Source organism: Acomys russatus, chromosome 31 (genome assembly GCF_903995435.1).
Source record: "Acomys russatus chromosome 31, mAcoRus1.1, whole genome shotgun sequence".
NCBI lineage: Eukaryota > Metazoa > Chordata > Mammalia > Rodentia > Muridae > Acomys > Acomys russatus.
The window spans coordinates 12,227,539-12,253,718 of record NC_067167.1 but is presented as its reverse complement, the minus strand read 5'-3'; the positions used below and the strand labels follow the sequence as shown (position 1 = coordinate 12,253,718).

Sequence of the window (26,180 nt, the reverse complement as noted above, 5' to 3'; positions counted from 1 at the left end):
TTCACCTCTTACAGGCTTCTATCTTCAATCTCCTTTCCTTCCTTGCTAGTTCAAACTGTAACTGACGATGGGTTTTCTTCTCGACTGGCTTCATTTTTGCTGTTCTTCCAGGAGAAAAATCTATTACCTGCCCCGCCGGTACAAGTTCATGAGCAGGTTAGTAGCATGCGTTGTACTGACAGTGTTGTCTGCTGACTCCTGTACTCTAACAATGACAAGGAGCAACAAGCCCAGGAAGATGTCATATGACACAATGGCCACCAGGCCCATTCCCAAAATAACTTTTTCACATGAGCTTGAAAAAGAAAGAAAGAAAGAAAGAAAGAAAGAAAGAAAGAAAGAAAGAAAGAAAGAAAAAGCACCTTCACCTGCACACCTGGGAGCAATAAGCATCATCTGCAGGTGTGTTGAGCTTGTTACATGCTTAGCCTGGCCTGTAAAATCAATTGCCCCAAATCCCAGCCAGTCAGAGACATCTTAGCCTCAAAGTGATTGTTTTCCACATGAGTTTCCCCATGCACTATATGTATTTTGAGAGTTTGAAGTGAAAACTGTCACCCTGTCGGACAGCAGGGGACTACTCCTTTGTCAATGGAGAGACCTTGGTATTGGTGATATTTGATTAAGACCAAACTCAGATCACACTGTCCCTAGAGAGCTCTCATGGCACTCTGCGTGTAAGAAGGGACCCACTGGATGAACAGTATCTTTCCTGTGGTCTGTATCCTCCCAAAGCTTGTTTTCCTTGTTGTTCTATTAGAAGCCAAGGGGGTGGGGGGGAGGAAGGAATGTGTCAGTGACATCCTCTGCTTGGCTTCATTCAGCTTGTGACCAGTTGATGACTTTAACTTCAAATTTTCAAATGATTTTATAGATTTACTCCTCCCCTTGAGCTGAACTGATGGCTTAAATGGAGGGAATCCCTTGGGTCCCTCTAAAAATCATTTACGTAGTTCAATTCAGTGGGATTCAGTATTTAGACCCCCTGTTTATAGTTTGTACATAACATAAAGAGTATATATGTAATATGTAATATATATTCTTTATGTTCTATTTGTGTTCTGTGTAGAATGGTAAGTGACATACTTTGGTGGGTTCCCTCAGGTATGCATGCATCAGCAGAGTATGGCAAGAGAAGCAGCAGCTTCCACAGAAACTAAGGTGTTGTGGTTTCTCGAAACGTCTCTGTACAATTCTGTCATTAAGCGATAGGTATGGCATTGTCACTCCCCAGGATTTGAATTACTGCTCTACCATGCCATGCTCTCTTGTAGAGGTCTCATACAACACTGTTGCTGCCCATGCCAGTAGTTCTCCGATTTCAGCCAGCATCAAAATTACCTGGCGGATCTTAAAGCCCAGACTTCTAGGCCCCACCTCACATTTCTGTTTCCACCTTTGTAAAATAAAAAAAAACCAAAAAAAACAAAAAAACAAAAAGCACCTTCTACCACATGGGGCTTATGGGGGCTTCATAAGTAGCCTGTGTTCAGAAGTGGTAGCTGTTGGTGATTGCTGTCTGGGATATCCGTGTGGTATCTGGGATATCAGATGTGTGCATACCTCCTATCCCTGCCCACTTTCTGGGCTTTTATCCTCCACTTCTCTCACTCCGTTCTCGTTTCTTCTAACAAATAGTCCTGATTTCATTTGCCAAGGAATGATTCATATTCCAGAGAATCTCCATATATGTGGCACTGTTTGCATAGCTGTGTGACTTACACCTCAGGGCCATACTGGATGCTGCAATTCTCTAATGAACCTCTGGGAGTCTGCACCTACAGCTCCAGGGCGACATCTAGAATCCATTTGATGCTCTTCACTCCCACTGCCAGTCCCTAGCTTGGCTCTAATTATACATTGCCTATGTTAGATTATTTTCTATCCCTGACTCTGTTCTGGCTCCTATTGAATTGTCCCCTATGGCCAAAATGCAGTCAAAAGGTTTGGCTTAAACACGGCCTGGATAAACTTTCTTCATTCATCTCTGGCCTCTTTTCTCTGTCTACATTAATGTATTATATGGCTGGATTTACATATCGTCGCAGAGTAGTTCTTCTAGGAAGCACTTTCTTTACTCTCATCAAGGTAATGCATGCCTGGTCCTCACAACTCAGTTCCCGCGACTGAGCTTCTCGAGTAGGTCAAAGAGATCTCTTCCATTTCTCCCGCTCGTACCCTTTATCCCCCTTAACTCATGGTGCAGTCTACTGCCAGAGATCCTCATCTCCTCACCAGGATGCTACGAGAAGCCAAGGAGAGCACATTCTGCTTCACACTTTCAACATCGAGTACCTGGTATGTGGGGGTGAACGAATTCACGAATCTCATTCATATACATACAAGAAGAATCAGGATGGGAGGCAAGGTGGCCCCCAAAGAAAAGAAACAAAGGAAAACCAAGTCTGGCTAAAATTGGAGATTCCAACTTTTGACTGATATGTTTTCTTAGCTATGGAAGATAGGGTGGGTAATAAAGACTTAGAGGATGGCAAAAAGAAAGCAGAATCTCAAAGTTGGGTAAGAGACCAATGTCAGCAAGTCCAATCATTTGTGAAACTCGTAAACCCTTGCTATGTGGTCATCCAGTTCATATTTGAACATGCTGGAAATAGGGACATCCATAGTCCATTTTTTCAGCAGGTTTGATAGCCAGGAAAAAAAAAAACATTTAAAATAAGCCGTAATAGCCATTCTCTCTTGCTCTCTCACTCTTTAATGTTCTCTTGCTCTTTCTCTCTCTCTTTCTTTCCCTCTACTCATTTTTCTCCTTTTCTCTTTAGCTTTCATTTTTTTTAAATCAAAGCTCTGCCCTTTGAATAGACCAAAACTAATCTATACACCAAAAAAAAAAAAAAAAAGCAAACTAGATAAAATTGTAAAATTTTAGGCAAAAGACATTTCACAAGTATTTGAAAATTGAGAGTTGAGAACGAAACTTCGCTACTTTATGAGTAAGAAAAGTACAGCTGGAGGGAAAGGAAGAATGGAGATCCATCAGGAATATGTGTGATGAGGAAGATAGTGATTTTCTTTTAGTAATTCTGCATTGTAACTCAATAGATTTGGGGGGAGGGCGGCATTGGTGTCCTGGAGGCCATTGTAATTGATGGTGGAGCCATCCAAATGAAAAATAAAGCCAGATAACAACACGATGTCAATTGCAGAGAAGCCATCACTCTGGCCAGGAGAGTCTATGGAATTTCCTGAGAAAGGTATAAAGAGTGAAAAGAAGATATCTGGTGGTGATTTCTTTTTAAAAATCTGCGTTAAGGGGACCAGAAGAGACAGAACAGGAGGAACAGTACAGTCTGTGAACAGATGGGGAGTGGAAGACAGGTGATGTCAACTGCACTAGAAACGAGTTTTTATAGAGGTATACATTCTTTGGTTTCTCACGGGTAGTGATGAAGGAGAATCCATTTAGAACATTTATAAGTCATTAACGATGGCCAAGGCAGCAGTCTCTGTGGAGTGGTGTTCTCAGATATGCATCCGGATTATTCAACAGCTGTTTAAAAAAAATGCAGATGTCTGGGTCCATCCTCCAGGTTTCTGATTCACTCACGTCTGTATGGAGTTGATGAATTGCATCTCTCTTTAAACACTAAATGATGCAGATGATGCCAGGATAGGAAAGAGCCATGTTTTTTGTTGTCAGACTGACCTGGAATTCATTATGGAGCCCAGGCTAACCTAGAATGAGCAGAAATCCTTCTTCTTCAGCCTCCCAGGCTTTGAGATTATAGGCACACAGCACACACTGGGCTACAGAGCCATATAGTCAGCCCTAAAATCATACATACGAGTAACATCATATGGAAGTAACAGGGTATGTTGAGGGATGCATATGTAAACACATATAGGGATGCAGTAGCAATTAGTGGGAAATAAAGAGGCCATGGATTTGAAGGCGAGTGGGGAGGGGGGTGGTACGTGATGGGGTTTGGAGAGAGGAAAGGGGACAGAGAAATGTTATAATCTCATAAATGAAAGCTTTTAAAAAGCCTGTTTTATAACATGGTCTGACCAAGTCATGACTGTTGACTTCCTGTGGGTATTTAGGGCTCAAAGGAAAAAGAGGTTTTCTTCTTGTCCTTCAGGGTCCACCTCTAAGTTGGGATCCTGCATAGAGACAACTTATAAAGGCCTTTGACAGGCCAGCATGCCAAGTGCAGGGAAGGTCCTTTGTATGTGACCTTTTTTTTTTCTAGCCATCACCACTCCTAAGGGTCCCAAGGTTTATATGAAACTTTCTTAAGACCTCCCAGAGGAGGCCATTCATTCAGAGCTGGCGAGTCTGCTTATTTGCTTGGGTTGCTTTTCCGGTATTTTCCTAGAACCCTTACCTGCTACAAAAGCTGGAAAACCCCAGACTCACCATCCAAAGAAATTTCTATAAAAATAACTCACCTTGTAGTTCAGTTATTAACTTGTGTTCAGGCCAGACATGTCCAAGTGGTGATCCATCTTCTCTTTATTGATTTGCCTATGTAGTCTGAAGGAGGGTGTTTTCTCTGTAAATAGGATAAGCAGAACGCAGTGAGAATGTATCCAAGCAAAATCAATGCTAAGTCACTAACCAAGGCTGCTGTGGTGTTCCCCCACCCACCTCAGCAACGGAGACTTTGGGAACTAAACTGCAACCCCATCCTAAGAGATGAACAGCATGCCTTATGGTTAACTCACTTAGCCAGATAAACACATCACAGTAAATCTCGGCTTTTCCTGTTTAGGAGAAGTTTGTTAGACATGACGAGAGACTGATGGCCTCCTCATCTAGAGGATGATTGTAACCTTCTAATTTCTATCGGAACTCTATACTTCAAATCTCATCGTCATCATCTTCTTCTTTATGCTAGGAGCCAGCACTAAGCGGAGCCCTTTGCACATCCAAGGAACTGTATAAGCGCTGGCCGTCAGTGTCTCGATTAATGCTCACACCATCTTATGTGATAGTCACCATCATCTCAGGCAAGCTTAGTCACTCTCACTCACCCAGCATCCCACTCACCCACTCAGTTACCAGCTAGACTGTGAGTCAGCCTCTAGCTGACTCTAAACGCATCCCTGGGTGTGGAAGATTTTTTAGACTCATTGCGACAGAGCGTACATTCATTTTACAATGATTGTTGCCCATCCCCCACCAAGGAAGTAGGTATTAGCACGAAGAACACATAATTGGCGGTCATTTTGGAGATGACGGCAATAAAGCTCAATGAGGGTGGACAGCTTGTTAGAGGTCCAGCTGGTACACAGAGACAGGCTAGAGAGCCCCTGCACGAGCCTCGTGCTTTCCAGCCCGCTGGTTTTCACTCTGCTTTTTTTTTTTTTTTTTTTTTTTTCCTTCCTCCTTTGTGTGGTGGAAAGTCTGAGATTGGCAGTTTGGAGGCAGAAATGTGTTTGTGAGAGCATCCCCGGGGGGAGCTCACATTCCCTGTGTCCCTGCCTAGAGACTTGGGCTGTTTTCCCTGTCGGGGAGGTGGGAGCACACCTACCGAACGGGCGATCTGACTCCCTTGGGAGCCTGGCTAGCCACAGCCTGGCCACTAGGACAGGTCAGAGGAACACTGCAATAAAGAGCTGTATCCACATTCCCACATACTCTGCTGCACAGACCAACCTGAAATCATTAAACCTGATTGGTAAGCCAGAAGTCCTAGGTGTGGGGTTGTCAACTGATTTCTTTGCTCAGGGTCTTCAAGGGCCAAGATCAAGGTGTAGGTCAGCCTGACCTCTTATCTGGACCACCAGGAAGGGAATCTGCCTCCAGGCTTCTTTAAGTTGCTGACACATCCCCACTGTATGACATCAGAGGGCTGAAATGAACATCCTTGCAGGCTCACGGTGGAAAGTCAACCTTGACTTCTAAAAGTGAGGCATCCTAGCCTTTCTTAGCTCCAAGGCAGCCACGTGGGTCGCATCATTCTTTTATTCTTTCATCTCCCCTTCAGCTGCGTCTCTCCTGTCTCCACCCAGAGACGGTTCTCTAACCTTTTAGCTTCTCGTTAATTTGATCCCATTTGACTCATCCGGAATGTTTTTACTTAAGTCCTCCAACCCTGCCCTTATCTTCAAAGCTCCTGTACTGCAGGCCCTAATACACAGATTCTTAGCATTAGAGTGAGAACGCCTTTGGGAGCAGTTCCGCCAACTAGGAGAACTCACACAAGCTACTGGCGTCATTTGAGTGCTGGTGTTCTTCGCAGTGAAAAGCAGAGATCACGGGGTTGGTCCTTTGGAACCTGGATGGTCCAGGCTGCACTCTGCATCTGCGCATGCTCCCCAATGGAAGGGAGCCGGCCGAGTACTCCTTCCGTCAGCAAGTGTCTCAGCGTTACTTGAAAATATCCTTTCACTACAGTGTTTTGCTTTGCTTGTTTGTCTGCTTTTGCTTTGTAAAACAGGATCTTTAGTAGCTGGCTGACCTTGAACTCTCCAATCCTCCTACTGTTTCCCAGGTGCTTGGATTATAGCACTACAGTGTTTTTAAAATCTGGGCTTTTTTTTTAATTAAATGTACTTATTTATTGATTCACTTTACATTCTGATAGCAGGCCCCCTCCCTCCTCTCTTCCTATTCCCACTGTTTCCCCTTTCCCTTCTCCTCAGGTAAGGGGAGCCCGCCCCCCTCCCCCGCCAGCCCACCCCAGTTCTTTTGCTTCCTGTCACTTTCCTGGTGGTCCCGTGTGCTCCTTGAGAAATCATGAATGCTCGCCCCGTGTCTGACAACTTCTCCAAAGCTTTTCACATACGTCATCAATTACGATTTTACAAAATACCCTGGGGGGGGGGGGGGCTCAAAAAGATGATGATTATGATGTTGGCAATGCTGCCAGTCATTAATACTACCCTGTTTTATAACTCTTTGCTCAGGAAGGTTAGTGACACTGCTAGTAGAAAGCAGAAGCTGGTTTTAGACATGGCGGTAACACCGGAACAACGTCGTCACCTTTCCTGCCACGCCAATCTCCCCACGGTTCATTCTTCTTCTTCTTCTTCTTCTTCTTCTTCTTCTTCTTCTTCTTCTTCTTCTTCTTCTTCTTCTTCTTCTTCTTCTTCTCTTCTTCTCTTCTTCTTCTTCTTCTTCTTCTTCTTCTTCTTCTCCCCTCCCCTCCTCCTCCTCCTCCTCCTCCTCCTCCTCCTCCTCCTCCTCCTCCTCCTCCTCCCTCCTCCTCTTCTTCTTCTTCTCCTTCTTCTTCTTCTGAGACAAGGTCTCTCTGTGTAGCCCTGGCTGTCCTGGACTCACTTTGTAGACCAGGCTGGCCTCGAACTCACAGCAATCCACCAGCCTCTGCCTCCCGAGTGCTGGGATTAAAGGCATGCGCCACCACGCCCGGCCCCTCTCCTTCTTCTCTTTCACCCTCCATTTTTCAATTAATTTCTCATTTTCATTACCGCGCTGTGTTCTGTCTTTACCATCTTCACGTTTCATTTAAACGGCTGGCTGTTTAAGGCTGCCACTTTACTCCCATTGAGTATTGGTGTTTGTTTGTTTGTTTGTTTTTCCCCCCCTACAGCTTCGTTTGTTTCTATCCACAGTGAGAGCTGTTACCCAGCTGCACTGAATTCATAGCCACGACACACAAACCCCAGTTCTGTACAATGCAACCTGATTAGTACTGCAGGCTGGAGGTGTGTGACAAGTCAAAGCTTCGCTACAGAAAACCTCTGGGCCAACGGCTTCTTTCTTGAATGAGTTATAAGGCAATCCGATGAATGAAGCCTAGAGCCAGGGGAAAGGCAACCGGCTTAATGCAGGAAGTCTAATTTGTGAATACAGTTAACAAAGAAGTAACTGAACTCAGATACATGAACTTAGATAAGAGGTTGCTGATATAGCTAATTTTGACCTTAAAGAGAAATGAGGAAGGGCAATTTATTTTTAAAAATTTATCTTTTCATTTTTTAAATTTTAAAGCCTTTTTAAAAATAATTTATTTTATTTTATGTTTTGGTTTGAGGGTGTCAGATCCGTTGGTACTGGACAGACAGTTGTGAGCTGCCATGTGGGTGCTGGGACTTGAACCAGAGTCCTTTGACAGTGCTCTTAAGCACTGAACCATCTCTCCAGCCCCTAAAAATTTGTTTTTATAATAAAAATACCTTAGTTCATTTTAAAAGTAAAAATTGATACTAACTTTTTAAGTTAGAATTCAAACTGTTGGATTTCATTTGGGTCTTTTCATATGTATATGTAATGATGTTTTGTTCATATCTCAAGGCCTGTTTGTTTGTTTCCTGTCTTCTTCTTCTTCTTCTTCTTCTTCTTCTTCTTCTTCTTCTTCTTCTTCTTCTTCTTCTTTTTCTTCTTCTTCTTCTTCTTTTTCTCCTCCTCCTCCTTCCTCCTCTCCTCCTCCTCTTCTTCTTCTTTCTTCTTCTTCTTTTGGTTTTTTAGGACAGGGTTTCTCTGTGTAGCCTTGGCTGTCCTGGACTTACTTTGTAGACCAGGCTGGCCTCGAACTCACAGAGATCTGCTTGTCTCCTCCTTCCGAGTGTTGGGATTGCAGGCATGCCTCACCACACCCTGCTGTATGATGCTTTTCTTCATTTGTGCTTTTGGCAAGTTCATTATTGATATAGAGAAACTATCCAATATGTTGATTTTGTATTTGCTACTTTGCTGAAAGTATATATCAACTCCAATAATTTTCTGGGAGTTTCTTCAGAGCATTTTAAGTACTGGATCATGCCATCCATCTGCAGTTAGGGACACCTTGACTTCCTGCCGTATTTGTGTTTCTTTTGCATCTTTCTTTCTTACTGTCCTGGCTAAGACAAAACAGTGTTTGAATAGAGTGAGCACCCTTGTCTCCTTCTTGATTTTAAAAGGAGATGCCTTCTGTTTTTCCCCATTCCACAGAATTGAGTATACATTTGTCTCGGGCAGCTTTTATTTTGTTGAGCTATCCCGACTTTCCTCAGGGCTTTTGTCAGGAAGGGATGTTGAACCTTGTCAGCGTTTATTCAGATGTGTTTATTCTGATGATTTGTGATTTCTGTTCTTAAGTCAAACTACCCATTGCATTATAGTTATTGCGTATGTTGGATGCATATTCGCTTGTATCTGCATACATATTCATACATAATGCATATAGTTATTGCATATGTTCTCGCCTCTAGAATAAAACCATTCTGGTCATGGCATGTTATCTTCTTAATGTGTTCTTGAGTTTGATTTGCAAGTATTTTCTTGAGAACTCTTATGTCTAGATTCATCAGAGACACTGATTTGTAGTTTTCCTACTGGGTTGTGACTTGCCCTGTTTGAGCATCTTGGAAACCCCGCCTTCATATGGTAAGCTAGGTGGTGTGCCTTCCTTTCTTCCTGTGAAGTGGCTGGAGAAGGATCAGTGTTCATTGCTCCTTAACATTTTTTTGTGGAATTGAGCAGTAAATTTGTTCAGCACCTGGGTTTTCTTTGTGGGCGGGCTTTTTGTTACTGCTGAAATCTCATTGCTTAGTGTGGATGGGTTTTTATCTTCTTGATTTAATTCTGGTAGGTCATAACATGTGTATCTAGCAATTATCTATTTTCTCTAGATTTTTTTTTTCCATTTTGGAACTTACGTTTTCAAGGTATTTCCTATCATTCTTTAGATTCTTTTATACATTACTTTTCCATCCATAACTTTATTCATTTTGTTCTTTTCGCTCTTCCTTTTGGCTAGGGGGTTCATCAATCTTATGTATCTTTTCAAAGGACTGACTTTTGTTTGAATGGTTCTATGTATGATTGTTTAGCGTTCCATTTCATTAAGTTTTGCACTGATCTTTGGGTTTATTTATTTTATTTTATTTTATTTTTTGCTACCTTCTGCTTAGGAATTTGGCTTGTTGGTTTTCTAAGACCATGGGGTGCACTATTAGATTATTTATCAGGCATTTCGAATTAAAGTAGCTTACATAGTTACAAGCTTTCCTCTTAGAACTGCCTTATCTGTATTCAGAAGGGTGTGATAAATTAGACATAATTTTAATTTGATTCTAAGAAGTGTTAAATGTCATTCCTCATATTTTCAGTGACTCAACAGTTATTGAGATTATAGCACTCAGTCTCCAGGTATTGAGTAGTTTCTGAGTTTTCCTGGCTATTGATTTATCATTTTATTCTACTATAATCTGACAATATATAAAATTATTTTATTCTATTGTATATATTAGTTATTTTTATTTTCAAGAGAGGGTTTCTCTGTGCATCCCTGGCTGTCCTGGAACTCACTCTTTAGATTAGGCTGGCCTTGAGCTCACAGAGATCCACCTGCCTCTGCCTCCCTGAGTACTGGGAATACAGGCTTGTGCCACCAATGCCCAATGTATTTGTTAGTTTTAATATGGTTTTCTAGAATTAAGTCTATTTTAGAGAGGGTGCCATGGACTGCTAAAGAGAATTTTTATTCTATAACTTTTGTTTGGAGTATGCTGAAGCTATCTGATGGGTCCATTTGGACCAAGATGTAGTTTAAGTCAGAAATTTTTTGTTGCCTTTAACTTTAGAGGCCCTATCTAAAGATGAGAATATAATAGTGAACTATCTATCAACTATTATTGTCTTTTTGTGTCAATACCTATCTGACCTTTTATGGTCATTGTTTGTTTTATGACATTGGAAGCCCTAATGCTTTTCATGTATATAACCACCCATTCCCTCTCCTGTGTGTGTGTGTGTGTGTGTGTGTGTGTGTGTGTGTGTGTGTGTGTGTTGCTCCCCTTATTACTATGTAGAGGCTTTATTTATTTATTTCTTCTGTATACATTTGAATCCTATTTTATCATGTATTAGAGTAGGTAAGTCAGCTTATTTGGGGTTTCCATTTGCTTAATAGATTGATGTCTATCTCTTGATGCCAACTCTGTAGATATCTTTGTCAGTGAGGTATTTTTCTTCTGGAGACATTGGCTTGTTGGATCTTGTATCTTCATCAAATCAGCTAGTCATCTCCCTTCTGTTGGTAGTTGAGGTATGCACTTTTAAGGTTGTTTCTGACATATGTATGCAATCTCCACAAACTTTGCTGGTTGCTTTTCTGGTTGGTTCAATTACCATTTGTTCTATCCTTTCTGCCTAATATTAGTATTAAGCAGGAGCTGTTTATCTGAGTTGAGAAGTTCTGACCCTTTAGATGAATGGTTCTCAACCTTCCTAATGCTGTGACCCTTTAACACAGTCCCTCGTGTTGTGGTGGCCCTAACCATAAAATTATTTCTGTTGCTGCTTCATAATTTTGCTAGTGTTGTGAATCATAATGCAAATGGCTGTGTTTAATGATGGTCTTAGGCTCCCCCTTGTGAAAGTCATTTGACCTCCACAAAGATGTCACAACACATAAGTTGAGGACTGCTGTTTTAAAGAAACCTTCACGCCTGCCTTGCCTTTTCATGTTTCTTAATATTTCTAGGTTGCAATTTGCACATAAAATTGCATCTCTATATCTAATTTTGGGAGAAATCTTATTGAGAATTCTGTGTTTTCAAGAATTATTTTTTTTCTTCTGTCAAGCTCTCATAAAGGTACATATTGTTATATATTATATTGAATATTCCCCCTCATTCTCATCTACTTTTCTTGGGGGCTCCATCCTCAACATCACTTGGATTATAAGTAAATTTCTGTAACAGCAAAATGTAGGAGATACAGAAAAATACTTAAAATTGGCCAGGCCCCTCTTCTACATCACCAAATAGGGAAAAAACTAAAAAACAAAGACAAATGTGCCATGAAGCTAAAAATTATTTAGAATAAATGTGCAAGTAATAAGTGAGTACTAAAGGAGGGAGATGGGAAAGGCAGAAAATAAAGGAAAATAGAGGTTAAATAAATAAAAAGAGTGTGAAAGTGGTAAAGAATGTTATGGGGAGAGGAAAGAATGAAAGAAGAAGAAAAAAAGCAACTAAAAACAGAGGTAATGTAAGTAGGGCAATGAAAATAAAAGCATGAACTTCAAAATGAAACCAAAATGTTACTAACAGCAGAAAGGACTGCAAAGGGAGAGATGTGGTTCAAAAAAGAAGCAAAAGGAAAGGAAAATAGAAAAAACTGCTCCATAAAACTAAAAAAAAAAAAATGCTTAAATGAAATTAGATAACTGCATCAGGAAAAATTAAAAGCATAAATATTTTTAATACAGTATAACAAAAATACTGCTAGGCCATAATAATAACAGCAATGAAGGTGAAGCATAAGGAATTAAATAAAATGAATGTTAGAATGACTTTTCCTGGGGCACAGCGCCTTGGAGACTTCCTACTACACACATTGTGGTGTGGGGTCAGTTGTGCTCACGGAGGCTTTCCTGTGGTGACACTGGTATTGCGTTGCCTCTGACATTTCCCAGAGCTGTTTTCCCTTAGTCGCTCCTCTCCTTTGCATACCAGGGGGCCCTACTGCCCTCCCCCCACGAAGCTCATTCTGTGAGTTAGACAATTTTTCTTGCTCTTTCCATACTCCCCAACTCATCCTCCTCCCTAGGGTGGCTAATATTCTAGCTGGGGAATGTTTCTCAAGCTCATTCCAAGTGTGGGGAGTAATCACAGCACTGAACTTTATATAAAGATAGGATCTATCTTTGTTCTTTTGGGAACTTCTAGGTTTCAATCACTCAGCCCGGAAGGCTGCATTTCAGAGCTCTTGGGCTATGGAGCAGGAGATGGAGGTTAGAATGGTTGCAGAATTTGGTTCATCTACTGATGTACCTGGGGTCTACCAACTCTTGTGGTACTTCTTTGGGTCACAACAACTGTGCTTTTAAGGTTGTTGATGTTCAGCCTTCTCACTCTCACCACTGTCCAATAAGGTTGTCTCTCACTTCGGGACTGTGGTAGGTTAAATTTAGGCTGCCTGACTTGTGAGGGCCATGGTTACTTAGAGCCCAGGGTAACCCCATTTTAAATAATGGCCTCCCTCTCAAGACAGTGCCCAGCCCCTGATCTTTAAGTCATGTACAATGGCAAAACAGAGTGCCTCTCTGTGTTTGGCCTGCCGCTAAGAGGAATTGCTCCTGTTGTACCAAAATCTACAACCTGGCTTGAGACTTGTAGACTTGTCCTGAGGTAGGACTACCGATCTTTTCTCACCAGAGCCACCCATCTGACTTTTGGATGATGCACTTCTGCAGCCCCTCCCCCAAGCATAAAGTTCTATGGCTTGAGCTGTGTATAACTTGGTTTCTTCCTTACGTGAGTGACCTTATCTGTCCTTTAGAGCCTTTAAGGTGTTTTATCAGCACCTGTGCAAACTTCCGAAGCTCACTCACTCTTTCTTTGGAGTCATGTGTGTTCCTTCCTGCATTGGTTCTTCTCCCTAATGGGTAATAAGTGAGGTAGCCTCTAGCCTTCCGTGTTACCCAGAAATATCAACAGCTTGCTTAAATTCTTATGTGTTATTAGGAAGGGGCAAGACACGCTAATAGTAGCCAGCACTAGCACTTACTGTATACCAGACACTGTTCTGAATAGCATAAATAATATACATAATTTAGTTCATCTACAACCCTATGATCTGAATGTCATGATAACGTCCATTTTAAAGATAGAAATACTTGAGGAAAAGCAAAGCTAGGACACTTGATCAGAGTTGCACTATTTGCATTTGCACACCCTGGATTTGAATCTAGATACTCAAACATCAGAGGTCTTGGTGTCCTCAGTCACCGAGCCATGCTGCACCCCTCAGCCATCTCATCTCACTGCATTCTAAGGATTGTTGCTCTGTAGATTCACATCTTTGGGTCACTTTAAGTAAATGGTGAAACAGAAAGGAAAAATGATGAAGATGAGAGTGTTTTCCCTCTCATAGGCTCTTTCAATCTAGTCTTCTTTCTTGGTTTCAGGAACATCAGCAGAATTCTAACTTCTCTGTATAAGAAGAAGAAGAAGGAATGCAAATGGGTTCTTTGTGAGAGGACAGGTCTGAGGAGGATCTTAGGTATTCATCCAGGGACTCTGCAACAGTGCAGCAGTCTCTGGACAGAGTTGGCATGATGAGGCTGGCTTGTGCTGCGAATAGAGGAAGTGGTAACAAGACCTTTAGCGTTATTTTTTTTTTTTTTTCTGTGCTACTTTCCCTGGGCGAAAGACTCTCTAGATACCTGGAAAAAGTGTCATTTGGCAGTGAGTCGGTGCGGGTGTCTCTAGGTGGGCATTTGAAGCACTAGGCTGAGTAAAAAGTTGGCCATTGGGGCTGGAGAGGTGGTTTAGCCATTAAGAGCACTGGCTGCCCTTTAAGAAGACATGGGTTCAATTTCCAGTGTCCACATGGCCACTCACCACCACCTGCAACTCCAGATATAGGAGATCCATCCCACAGACACTGCATGCGTGTGGTGCACAGAAATACAAAAGACCCATACATATAAAACTTTTAAAAATCATACTTTAAATTTTTTAAAAATAAGTTGGCCACCACCAAAGTGGTTGAATATCATCTAACTCATTGATGACCTAACTCTAACAAAAACCAAAAGATGGAAAAAAATCACAAACTTGCTCTCTGCTTGAGCTGGCATATCCATTTTCTTCCGTGCTGAGACAGCAGCTTTGGTAGATCGCTGGCCTTTAGGCTCAGATAGAGCTTTACCATGGAGCCTTCTTCACAAGATGGTGGAGGATTAAAAAGCCCTGCAGCATGCAGTCTGCAAGCAATAGCCTAAGAGATCGCATGGTCCGAGTCCAAGTGTAAAGGGTACATGGACCGCCAGTGTTGGAGGCAGAAGATGCCTGTAAGCTCAGAGAAAACACATTGATCCATCCTGTATCCTCTGCATCTATGCAGGATCTGAACATTTCTAATGATGTATACTAGTCATGGCCAACTTCCTGACCCACTCTAACATGGCCTCTTCTGAAAGCACTCTCAGAAACATACCAAAAGTAAGGTTTTACCAGCCATCTGGGCATCCCTTAGCCCAGGTGAAGTTAACCATCACAGTAACTGAAGAGTATCAATTGTTATACAAGCATTTTAGTCAGAATAAATAAATAATAAATCCTGTTTGAACTCTGTGCTTTTCAGTTAGCCGATACAGAAAGCATTAAGATATTTTCTTCTTTAAGGAAAGTTGGTTCTTCTGTATCCCTCACATGTGACCCCCCTTTATCAGCAAAGGCAGTGATTCCCTAAAAATCAAGAGTCTAGTCTGGATACTTTGGGCTGAATATTCGCCCTTTGGGGGAACCCCTTCTATGTGTGTAAAGTGTAAATGGTACCTGTGCACCCTACCTCACACCAATGCTTTATGTTATGCATACTTGCTCACCCAGAGAGCACATTGTGCACTGTAGATGCTTGAGGTAGCATATACGTTTGGAAGTCCGGCATGGCTTTTGCTCCTTCTAGTTGTTTGCTATGAGCAGGGATGGGCTATTTCTATAAACAGAAGAGATGGAAGCCACATGTGTCCAGTAGTCAGAAGGACTGAGGGTAGTACCAGTTTGGAAAGTGTCTTATATAAACCACAACACAACACTAGTCTGTGTGCCCTGATACCCCCAGGGCCAGGAGGACCATGGAACCAGTTTGAAAAACATGGTGAAAGCTATCTGTCTGCCAGCTGTCTGTCTGCTGTCTAGTCAGGCAAAGTGTGACTGCAGGGAGACAAAAGTCACGACAGCAGGTTCTCTGTACACATGGTGGTGTACTGTTGCCCCAGCCCCCCAAGTTAACCGCAGATAAGATTCTTCTCTGACTTCACATTTTTCTGAGCCTCTGCAAAACGTAACATTTTTATGATGCCTCTGCTTCTTTGCTTAAAGGGCTCTCTACTTCCTTCCGGAGACTCCCAGCCTCGTGATCCCTTGATCATTCATTAGTGCGTGGGTTACTACGTCATTCAAATCTGTGCAAAGATAGTGATCTCGAGGCTTCTTAGTGAACCTGAAAGAACATCAGTTTTCCAGGTCTCTTCTCTCCGTCCAAAAACAAAACAAAACAAGACAAAAAAACAAAACATAAGACCTGAGGCTGTTCTGAGAGTGTTGAGAACGTATGGAGGATGTGAAGTCGTCTTTATGGCTCCGGGGAGAGATTTCCCTCCTGCGTTTCAGAGTGATGCTGACTTGCTGTACCCTTTGGTCTTGCCTCCCGTGTACCACAGGATCGATAAACAGATAAGCAGGTTTCGGAGATGGTTACCTAAGAAGCCAATGAGGTTGGACAAGGAGACACTGCCAGACCTGGAGGAGAACGACTGCTACACCGCCCCTTTCAGCCAGCAAAGGATCCATCAGTGAGTGTTCTGTGCTAACGCCCTCATCTCACTATGGATGTGCAGCATGGTAGAGCCTTTCCTTTGAGGGAGAAGAAAAAAAAAACCGCACAGCTCATCCCTCTTGAGTCTTTTATGTCCCTTTTATGCCAGGCAATGGGGGCTGTAACACAATACTATCACATCAGGCAGCTTAAAGGGACCCCCATGTTCTTTCATATGTGTGTTCAGTGGATGATTGTCTCCATGACAATTTAGAGACCCAGGCTCTTTCTGTCAATTCTGCGTTTGCTCTGTCAATTCCTAGTGCTCAGAGCCCAGGCAGAGGAAGTGGATTGTGCCTTCCGTGCTGAATGAAGGTCTGGTTTCTTTGCTTGCTTTTTTCACGGGTTGCTGCCAGGTTCTCCTTTGCTTCAGTATTTCACCAAGTTATCGTAGGAAGAGCTACGTTACCTGGCAGCCTACTTGCCAGCTCATTTATCAGTCTCACAATGGTAATTTGTCACTGTAGGCACGTGGGCAAAAAGAAAAAGTTGGCTGAGTAACTTAGCCTGCAAAGAATTGCACAGGCGATCAAAAATTTACTCTGAACTTCCTAAGATGACAAGGAATGATGGGGCGCAGGGTGGGTGGTGGCAAAGAAAAGCATACCAAAGGCTATAAACTAGATTTTTTTTTAAAGCCTCCCAAAGAGAGCATTAATCAGGTCAGCCCAACCTACATTCAGACAGACTCTGGAATTCCTGGCCTTCCCTATGCCTGGGGTAGTGACAACTTCAGTAAAAATGACATACCTGAGGGATGTAAGGGTGTGACATATTTTTTTTTAAATAAGTTGCCAATTTTTATTTATTTATTAAATATGTAAACCAAATGGCAGTTGTCAAGAAGGTGCAAGGACTGCAAGGTGAGTGCATGTTATAGCAACAGGAAAAAATCAATTGAATTGGGGGAGCAAAGGAGGGAGAGAAGAAAAATGATGTATAGATGATCTGCATCGAAATGTGTCTTGCTGGGGGGAAAATCAGTGGAACACAAGGGATGCCATAGGGAAGCCTGTGAAACAGACAAGCTCTGCATCCCTGCAGGTCTGATTGCTATCAACCCAGCCTCATCTCTTGAACATATAAAACGTGATGCTCACAGCCCAAAAAGCCTCCATGGAAATTAGTATCCAGATGGTATTCAATATTAATCCAGAGTCAGGCATTGTCTCAAGAAAGAAATGGAAGCTAACATGCTTCTGCTTTTAGTTTAGATCCTGGAAGGTCTTTTTTTTTTTTAAGACTAGTAATTGTTGTGTTGATCCTTCATGAGTAGAGACTGGTTTACTGTCACATTTTAACTTTGTTTATTAGCTGACTGAAAACATGCCTGGCCATAGTGTAAGAGGAGCTCAAAGTTTGGGGATAATGGGTACATACATGGACAGGTGGGGGAATGGATGGGTGGATGGGTGGATGGGTGGATGGGTGGATGGGTGGATGGATGGGTATAGTGGATGGATGGATGAATAGAATGGCTAGGTGGATGGATGGACGGGTTGGTGGGTGGGTGGATGGATGGGTGGGCAGATGGATGGGTGGGCGGATGGGTAGGTGTGCGGGTGGATCGGTGGGCGGGTGGATGGGTGGGCGGGTGGATGGATGTTAGATAGATGGAATAATTAGTGATGTATATGGCATATGGAAGTTTTAAGTTCTTTGAAGAGAATAGAGCAAAATGGAATGGAAGTTGTGCCACCATCATCTTCTCACCTGTTATGTTCCTGATATCATTGCTATCAGAGAATGTTATTCATCAAGTCTCTAAAACTTAGAATCACCTAGATAATCAACCAGTAGTATTACTAGAGATCATAAATAAGAAAACTGTTTTGGTAAGTATTTTTAGATATGTAACAATTAAGGTATGATAGCATATGAAGATGGTGGTATTCCATGGTCTCACACATTTGAGAAGCCTTTTGACACATTTTCATATCAATTCAGTGAATAAATATTAGATCATCAGCTACTAATTCCATGTCTGTACCTTTCCACATATTTTCTTATTATGAACCAAATAGCAAAGTCTTAACTGTATCCTGGTAATACATACTATGTTTTAAATAACTGCAACTAGCCCAATAGGTGTACCTTAAATGAAGAACAGAAGTGCTCAGATTTGGGGAGATACTGGTAACCGATGAATGTTGACTACTGACAAAATCGCTCACATGGATACTGACTTGGCCAGCTAGGCAAAGAAAGCAACATATATCCTAAGAATATGAGAGACTGAGGTAGGAAAGAGCACAGACATTGAGAAGAGTGGCGTGTCTGGGAAACTACAGGTAGTTTTCTGTAAATATGTCTGAGTTTAGGGTATAGGATATGCAGCGAGACCAACATTGAGACACAAAACAGAATGATGAAAGAAGAAAAGGAGAGAGGCAGCTGAAATAAACAAACAAAAGGACCAGAGTTCAAGAGGACCAAGAGGACAGAAGCATTTATAGCATGCCAATGGGACATGCAAAACTAAACAAGGTCCTGGAATATTATGGGCGATGAGAATTTCTTTCTCTTTGAAAATCGTTGTGCCACGCGGGTTACATCCCTTGGACTCGTGTGCATAAGTAAGATGTGAAAAATGTCGGCTGCCAAGTTGGAAACGATTATTGGCATAATTAGAAAACAAAACTCCCTAAAGATGTTTTGAGGGTGATATTGATGGGCTTAATTTAATCAGAAATCGCTGTTTAATGAGCTCTGGGGAGCTGCGACATGGTTGCCGGGCTTTCCACATGCGTACCGAGGACTGGCGTGATGTGTTGATTTTGCAGAGGTTCCTCGCTGTGTCTGTGCCGGAGTAAGGTGGAATGATGGGAATTGTGAGTCGTGACTGCGGTAGATAAAATAGAACTGAAGGTTTGATGACTTGTGATCAAAATGGGAAAGGGACTTAAACGTCAAGCACCCTTTTGGTAGCTCCCGCATCTGTCTTCTCCACCTGTGCTTTGGCCATGATGAGCCGAGCACTTCTCTGTTCCCTTTTACATTTGGTATTCTTTCCCACCTTAGCCTCAGCCTCCCACCTTTCAGAATGTACCAATGACATTTCTCCCGGAAAACTTCCCATGGTATCCAACCTCCACCATCCATTCTGAGTATGGTGCAGTCTTCCGTGTCTTGGTAATAGTTTTCTTTTCCTTGGTTAATGTGGTATGTTTTCATTGCTTTCCCTCAAACTACAAGTCCCGCCATTTTCAGATCCCATTGTAAATGCTTACTGTGATTTTTTCCCCCCAGTGGGGAAAATAAAACTGATAATAGATATGTGGGTGAAGGGCAGGTGCTCTGGGGTTAGCGGACTGCACACTCCCCTTAGACTAGGTTCAAGGTCCCTTCTCCACATGGGCTGCCTCCATCCTGTCAGCACATGGCACTGGTGCTTATTCAGTTGTTGATAATCCATATCATAGTCACTGTGTACTCGTAGGACATATTGATAAATATATTCATACCTTCCTTCATAGCTGTTTTGAGTTACCCTGTGAATTATTGCTAATTTTGTTCATTCTACTGGGAAGACCAGCAGAACATGCAGGCACGGCTTGTGCTTGCTCGCCATCCTTCCCTCATTCCTCTTCCCCTTTCCTCACCTGGGCTTTGGTAACCACTATTCCCTGTTAAGAGTATTTTGTATCCGTTCAGCCTACAAAGCAAATAACTGGCACAGAGAGACTGAAACGTACTTAAAAGCTGCCTACACTTCGCAGGGCAGAGTCTGAACTGATTCTAATCTACTCGTAAACTAAACTAACTACTCTAAACCTTATAACATACATATATTCCAAGCACTTGCCACTATGACCCCTGGGCTGGTCCTCGGCAATTCCCTACCATCTGCCTCCCTTCCAGGAAGTCCCGCCTTCCACTTCCTGTCCTTCTGCCCAGCTGATTGGCTAAACAGCGCTTTATTGACGGTTGATATATTCACTCAGCGTTCCTCCTTCCTCCACAATTCCCCTCTCAACTTCCGTGAGACCAACAGTCCTCAGAGTCTACATATAATGAGATCATGAGCTGTTTCACGTTTCAGATCCCAGCTCCAGAGTTTCTTCCTAGAGAAGCCACCCTGACTCCCTTTCTTTCTATCATTCTAAAGATCTGATATGGTTGTTCTGCCCTCTTACAGAAACACATCTTTGAGATGTGGGGGTCAGGGCGTGAGAGAGGGAGGGAGACTGTGAATGGTATGTGTTCCTGTGTGCATGCATATGGAGGTCAATCTCAGGTATGTTACTCAGTTTCCACTTCGCTTTCTGAAACAAAAGAGGTCACTGATTTGGCCAGGCTTGATTAGCCAGCAAGCTCCAGGGACCCTTCTGCCTTCATTCCTCCTCCCCCCGCCCCCCACGGCCCCAGGCATGGGATTATACAGGTATGCAGCAATACTTCTAGCTTTGTATGTGTGTACTGAGATCCAAACTCAGGTCTTCATGTCAAACTTAAAGTGCTTTGGTTGAACCATCCCCCACCCCCAGCCCAACAGCATATTTCTTGTATAAAACTTCACATTTGAAATTTAGTAATTGTCTTGGCATTTTATGATGGATTCGTTTCTCTTCAGTAAACTTTGGGGTCATAGGCTATGTCCAATTTTGCTCACAATGGTATCCTATCTAGTGCAACACATACCGTACAAATAGGCACTTCACATTTGTTTAGTAAATGAACAAATTAAAGAAAAAGAGAAAAAATGAAGACAGAATACAAAATTTTTATATTTTAAATTATGTTGCACAAAAAAAAAAAAAGTAAGTTGAGGATGAATTAAGAATAAAAAGTGGCCCATCCCTCTACTTAAACATGTATTTAATGTTTTGCTTTTTTATGTTTTCTTTTTGTGGTGAATAAGTGCAGAAAATATAATTGATCATGAGACTGTACAATCCACTCTGAAGCAGCAACATGGCTGGGCTCTCTTAACTGTGCAGATACTCACTGAGATGTGTAGAGTTTGGGCCTGTAATGTTTTTCTATGCAATTTCCTTACAGTAAATTTTTATTTTTTTTCTCTTTTTCTTTCTTATTAAAAATAGCTTTCTTTTCTCACATACGATGTCCTGATACATATTCTTCTCCATCTACTCCCTCCCAGTTCTTTCCCACCTTCCCTCAGTTTGGATCCACCCCCTTTCTGCCTCTCACTAGAAAATAAATAGGCTTCTAAGGGATAATAATATAATAATAGGACAAAAACTAACATATCAGAATTGGATGAAACAAACAGAAGAAGAAAGGGAGCCCAAGAGAAGGTACAAGAATCAGAGACCCAGTTGTTCACACACTCAGCAACACATAACGACCCTAAACTAGAAGCCATATCATATGTGCAAAGAACCTGATAACAGAGCCACGCAGGCCCTGTGCATGCTGCCTCCGTCTCTGTGAGTTCATATGAGCTTTGACCATGTTGATTTGGAGAGTTTTGTTTTCTGATGTCCTCCCTTCCACTCTGTCTCTTACATTCTTGCCTCTTCTTCTGCAGGATCCCTGAGAGCAAGGATTTGATGGAGGTATATTATTTAGGGCTGAGTGTCCCAGTGTCTCTCACTCTTTGCATTATGTCTGGTGATGGGTCTCTACTTTTCTTGTCTGCTGCAGGAGGAAGTTTCTCTGGTGATTCCGGAACAAGGCAACTTACCTATGAGTATAGAAGAATGTCACTAAGAGCCATTTTAGTGCTGCTTTTTTTCTTACACAAGGATTATGGTTTTGCTCTGAGTCCCTGGTTCCTGATCACCCAAGCAGTGTTACGTATGGGTTCAATCTCACGGTGGCCCTTAAGTAAAATCGGACACTGGTTGATTACTTGTACAAACTTTGTGCCACTACTGCATTGGCCTATCTTTCAGGCGGGGCACCATTGTGGATCAAAGTTTTTGTGGCTGGCTTGGTGCTCACATTCTCTTTTGGTAGTGTGAAGAGTACCTCCATGTACCAGAGATGCTTAGAATATGCAGATAAAAACTGTCTCTAGGCACCAGCTGGACTTCTCCATGCTCAATGAGTTGTGTAGGTGTCTTCAGCAGTGCGGCCTTGTTGTTAGTTTGTGGAGAGTAAGTAGTCTTGGCAACAGCCTGGGTTGTTCAGGGGTTCCTATAAGACCCCTTTTTGGCTGTAACTCAGTTAGATGTAGCCCAATCCTGGTACTGGAAGCTCTGGGTCTCTCTCTGTCTCTCTGTCTCTCTGTCTGTCTGTCTGTCTGTCTGTCTGTCTGTCTGTCTCTCTCTCTCTCTCTCTCTCTCTCTCTCTCTCTCTCTCTCTCCCTCCCTCCCTCTTATGTAGCAATTTTCTTTTAGATTGACTTCATACATGTACGTATTTTAGGAAAGGTCTACTGCATTAGGTTTCCATACTAACCCTCAGATGGTCCTTAATTTTAGCTTTCTCTCCCTGTATTCCTTCCCTTGTCCCTCTCTCGCCTCCTCATCCTTATTTGATTCTCCTATTCCACCTCTATCCATCCATCACTATCTAGTCCACTTCCTTTCCATAACAAAACCTAGTACCCCAAGTCTCTTAAGTCCTAACCACTGTGGTTCTATGGATTGTAGTTTGGTTATCATTGACTCAACAGATAATACCCACATATAAGCAAATAGATACAATAGTTGCCTTTCTGGGTCTGGGATGATTTTTTTTCTGGCTCTACTCATTTAGCTGCAAGTTTCATAGATCCATGTTTTCAGTGGGTGAGTAATACTCCATTGTGTAAATGCAGCACATCTTCTTTATCACACTTTCTGTTGAGGGGCATCTAGATTGTTTCCAGTTAGTGGCTATTGTGACTAGAGAAGCAATGAACACGACTGAGAAAGTGTCTCTGTGGTAGGATGAAGTGTATGGATGTGCCCAAGAGTGGCGTAGCTGGATCTTGAGGTAGATCGATTGCCATCTCCCTGAGGGTCCGCAACACTGATTTTCGTAGTGGCTGTGCAAATGTGCAGTCCCACCCACAGTGAATGAGTGCTCTTCTTCTCACTCCATATCCTGGCCAGCACACGCGGTCATTTCTCTCATTGATCTTAGTCATTCTGACAGGTGTAAGGTAGAATCTCAAAGTAATTTTGATTTACAGTTCACTGAAGGCTAAAGATGTCGGGCATTCCTTGAAGTATTTCTCAAGCATTTGATTTTCCTCTATTGATAATTCCCTGTTTAGACCTGTACCCCATTTTGAATTGAGTTATTTGTTTTCTTAATATATAGTGGTATGAGTTCTTTATATATTTTGGATATTATCCCTCTATTAGATGTGTAGCTAGTTAAAAACAAATCCCATTCTGTAGCTGCTACTTTGTCCAAATGATGGTGCCCCTTGCTGTGCAAAAGCTTTTCAGCTTTATGAGGTCTCATTCATTAATTGTTATTCTTAGTGCCTGTGCCAATGGTGTTCTGTTCGGAAAGTCTTCCTGGGCCAATGAGTTCAAGGCTGTTCCCCACTTTCTCTTCTGTCAGGTTCAGTGGATCCTGGGTTCATATTGAGGTCTTTGAGCCATTTGAGTTGAATTTTGTGCAGGGTGGTAGACATGGTGTATCTATATTTTAGAATCAGTGGGAGCAAACCTGTAGGTAAGCATTTTCATAGGTCTAAGATGGCACTTTGTTATTTTACAAAGGTGCACCTGTGGAGGGAAAAAACAAAAACAGGCAAGCAAAAAAAAAAAAAAAAAAAACAAAACAAAACAAAACAATAAAAAATCCCTCTTTCTGCATACCAGAAATGATCCTAAAAGTTTTGTGTGAATCTTCAAAGGCTACAGCTATCGCCATTACACCATACAGAGGAAGAGCGTAAGGCACAGAGTCACCTCCTTAGACCTGCACACCCGTGGTTTAACATTGTAGAAGTTTAACTATTATTTACAACACTAGCTAAGGTGAGTCCTTCTCAGAAAAGGAGGCACAGCATGCCTGCTCTGCGTAGCCATTTGGATACTTAGAATCGTACATCTACTATTTTTTCCAGCCCCTGGATCCCTTAGCGATAAGAGGAAAAAAAGAAATAAACCATCCCTTATCAAGCTCCTCTCCTCACTGGCCAGGCTTAGATGCTGCCCGTGTCATTTTATCCCCATCACACGGGCCAAAGCTCTGTCATGTATTTGTTATTTTTTTTTAGTTTTATTAATTTATTCAGATTACAACTCAGTTGTTATCCCATCACTTGTATCCTCCCATTCCCCCCTCCCTCCCACCTTCACTCTATTCCCCTCCCCTATGTCTGTGACCGTGTGTTTGTTCTTAACTCAGGAGATGCTGAGATGCTAGCTTACCTGTCTGTGCAAGAGGAAAAAAATGAAAACAAGCTTATTAAAGAACTAGGCAGTGATGAAGAAGGAATTCTAGCCCAGACAGGGACACCTCCCCCAGCGCCACTTCCCTTCTCCCCCCCCCCCCCCCCACCTCATCTGGAGCTAGTACTTTGCTGTAGAAAACTGCCTTGTGCATTCTATAGTTAGCATGATCCTAGCCTCCAGCCACTAAACAGACACTAGGCATCTCCCTTCTGCACGCTGTGATGAAAATCTCTCCACACCTCGTTAAGTTTTCCTTTGGTGGTGATGGCAGAGTGGCACAGAGTTGGACCACTCCCCACTGCCTTGAGAAAGGCTGTCCGTCTATCTGTCTTCCATGCTAGACAACCTCCAGGTCTGATAAATTGAATTCCACAGGAGTCTGATGACTGTGGTCGACACGTCCATTTAAGTATTAACTTATTCCTCTTCGCCTCCTTCCTGGGGACGCTGTTCTGCTTAAGTATCACACTGCCCTTTATTCTTAAAATGGCATTAGCAGAAAAAAATCCTTGAGACAATTACTTTCTAAGGTCAACACCTATAATAAAGATTTTCTATGGGCGCTAGATATGAATGGGGAACTAGGGGAGAGTGGTGTTACTTTTTATAATGCCTATGCAGGGAGTGTTTGAGAAATGCATCTATTTTTGAGTTGCCTTTCAAAAAGTGTGCTAGGTACAGATAAGAACATTTCCACATCTTTATTTATTTATACCATTATCAGCATTTGGGGCATTTTTATTTTAGACTGTATCCTCTTAGAGCTTATATTTTAGCTAGGGGCAATCAGCTACAAATTATAAACCAGTCATTGTCAACCGGGTGTGATTTTTTTTTTCAATGTCTGAAAACATGTTTAAAGGTCACAGCTTAGGAGTGGCAACTGGAACTGGTCCCTGATAGGTAGCGGTTGGGGATACTGGTGACCACCTTGGGTGCACAAGGTGAGCATCTCCATAAAGAGCTATCCAGCCTCACAAGTCGTTGGGAGGAATCAGTGGTGAAGAGGTATTCAGAAAGTCTTTACCTCTGTTTTCCCCTGCTATGAGAATGTGGACAACGACCACGTCTAGCTCAGATGGGTATCAGCGAAGTACAATCAAGCTATTGTCAGGATTACATCCTTTTCTGGAGACTCTGGAATAGATCTGTTTCTCAGATGTTTGTAACTTCTAGAAGCTGCAGCATTTCTCTCTCTCTCTCTCTCTCTCTCTCTCTCTCTCTCTCTCTCTCTCTCTCTCTCTCTCTCTCTCTCTGTGTGTGTGTGTGTGTGTGTGTGTGTGTGTGTGTGTCTCAATCTTTCTCTCTCTTTGTCTCTCTCTGTGTCTCTGTCTCTGTCTGTCTGTCTGTCTGTCTGTCTGTCTCTCTCTCTCTCTCTCTGTGTGTGTGTGTGTGTGTGTGTGTGTGTGTGTGTGTAACTCAATCATTTGACCTTGATTCTGTTATCACATCTTCTTCTCTGATATCTGCCCCGCCCCTTCCCACTTTCTAAGAATCCTTGTGATTCCATTAGGCCCACCTGGGAATTTCAGGAACATCTCCCTGTCTTAGTCTGCTTTATGTTGCAATAACAAGGGAACTGAGACTGGGCACCGTGCGAGCAAAGATACACACACATTTGGCTC

The 26,180-nt window shown here is 42.4% G+C and overlaps 1 protein-coding gene across 1 annotated transcript in view; it reads left to right on the top strand.

Annotated features, from left to right (window-relative positions):
* The window catches only part of Ano4 (anoctamin 4), a 401,662-nt gene that overhangs the window by 275,623 nt on the left and 99,859 nt on the right, over positions 1-26,180 (top strand). The window contains exons 9-10 of the mRNA XM_051172646.1: positions 112-156; positions 16,092-16,223. Of these exons, the coding sequence (XP_051028603.1) occupies positions 112-156; positions 16,092-16,223 (177 nt within the window). The remainder of the gene's footprint in view (positions 1-111; positions 157-16,091; positions 16,224-26,180) is intronic.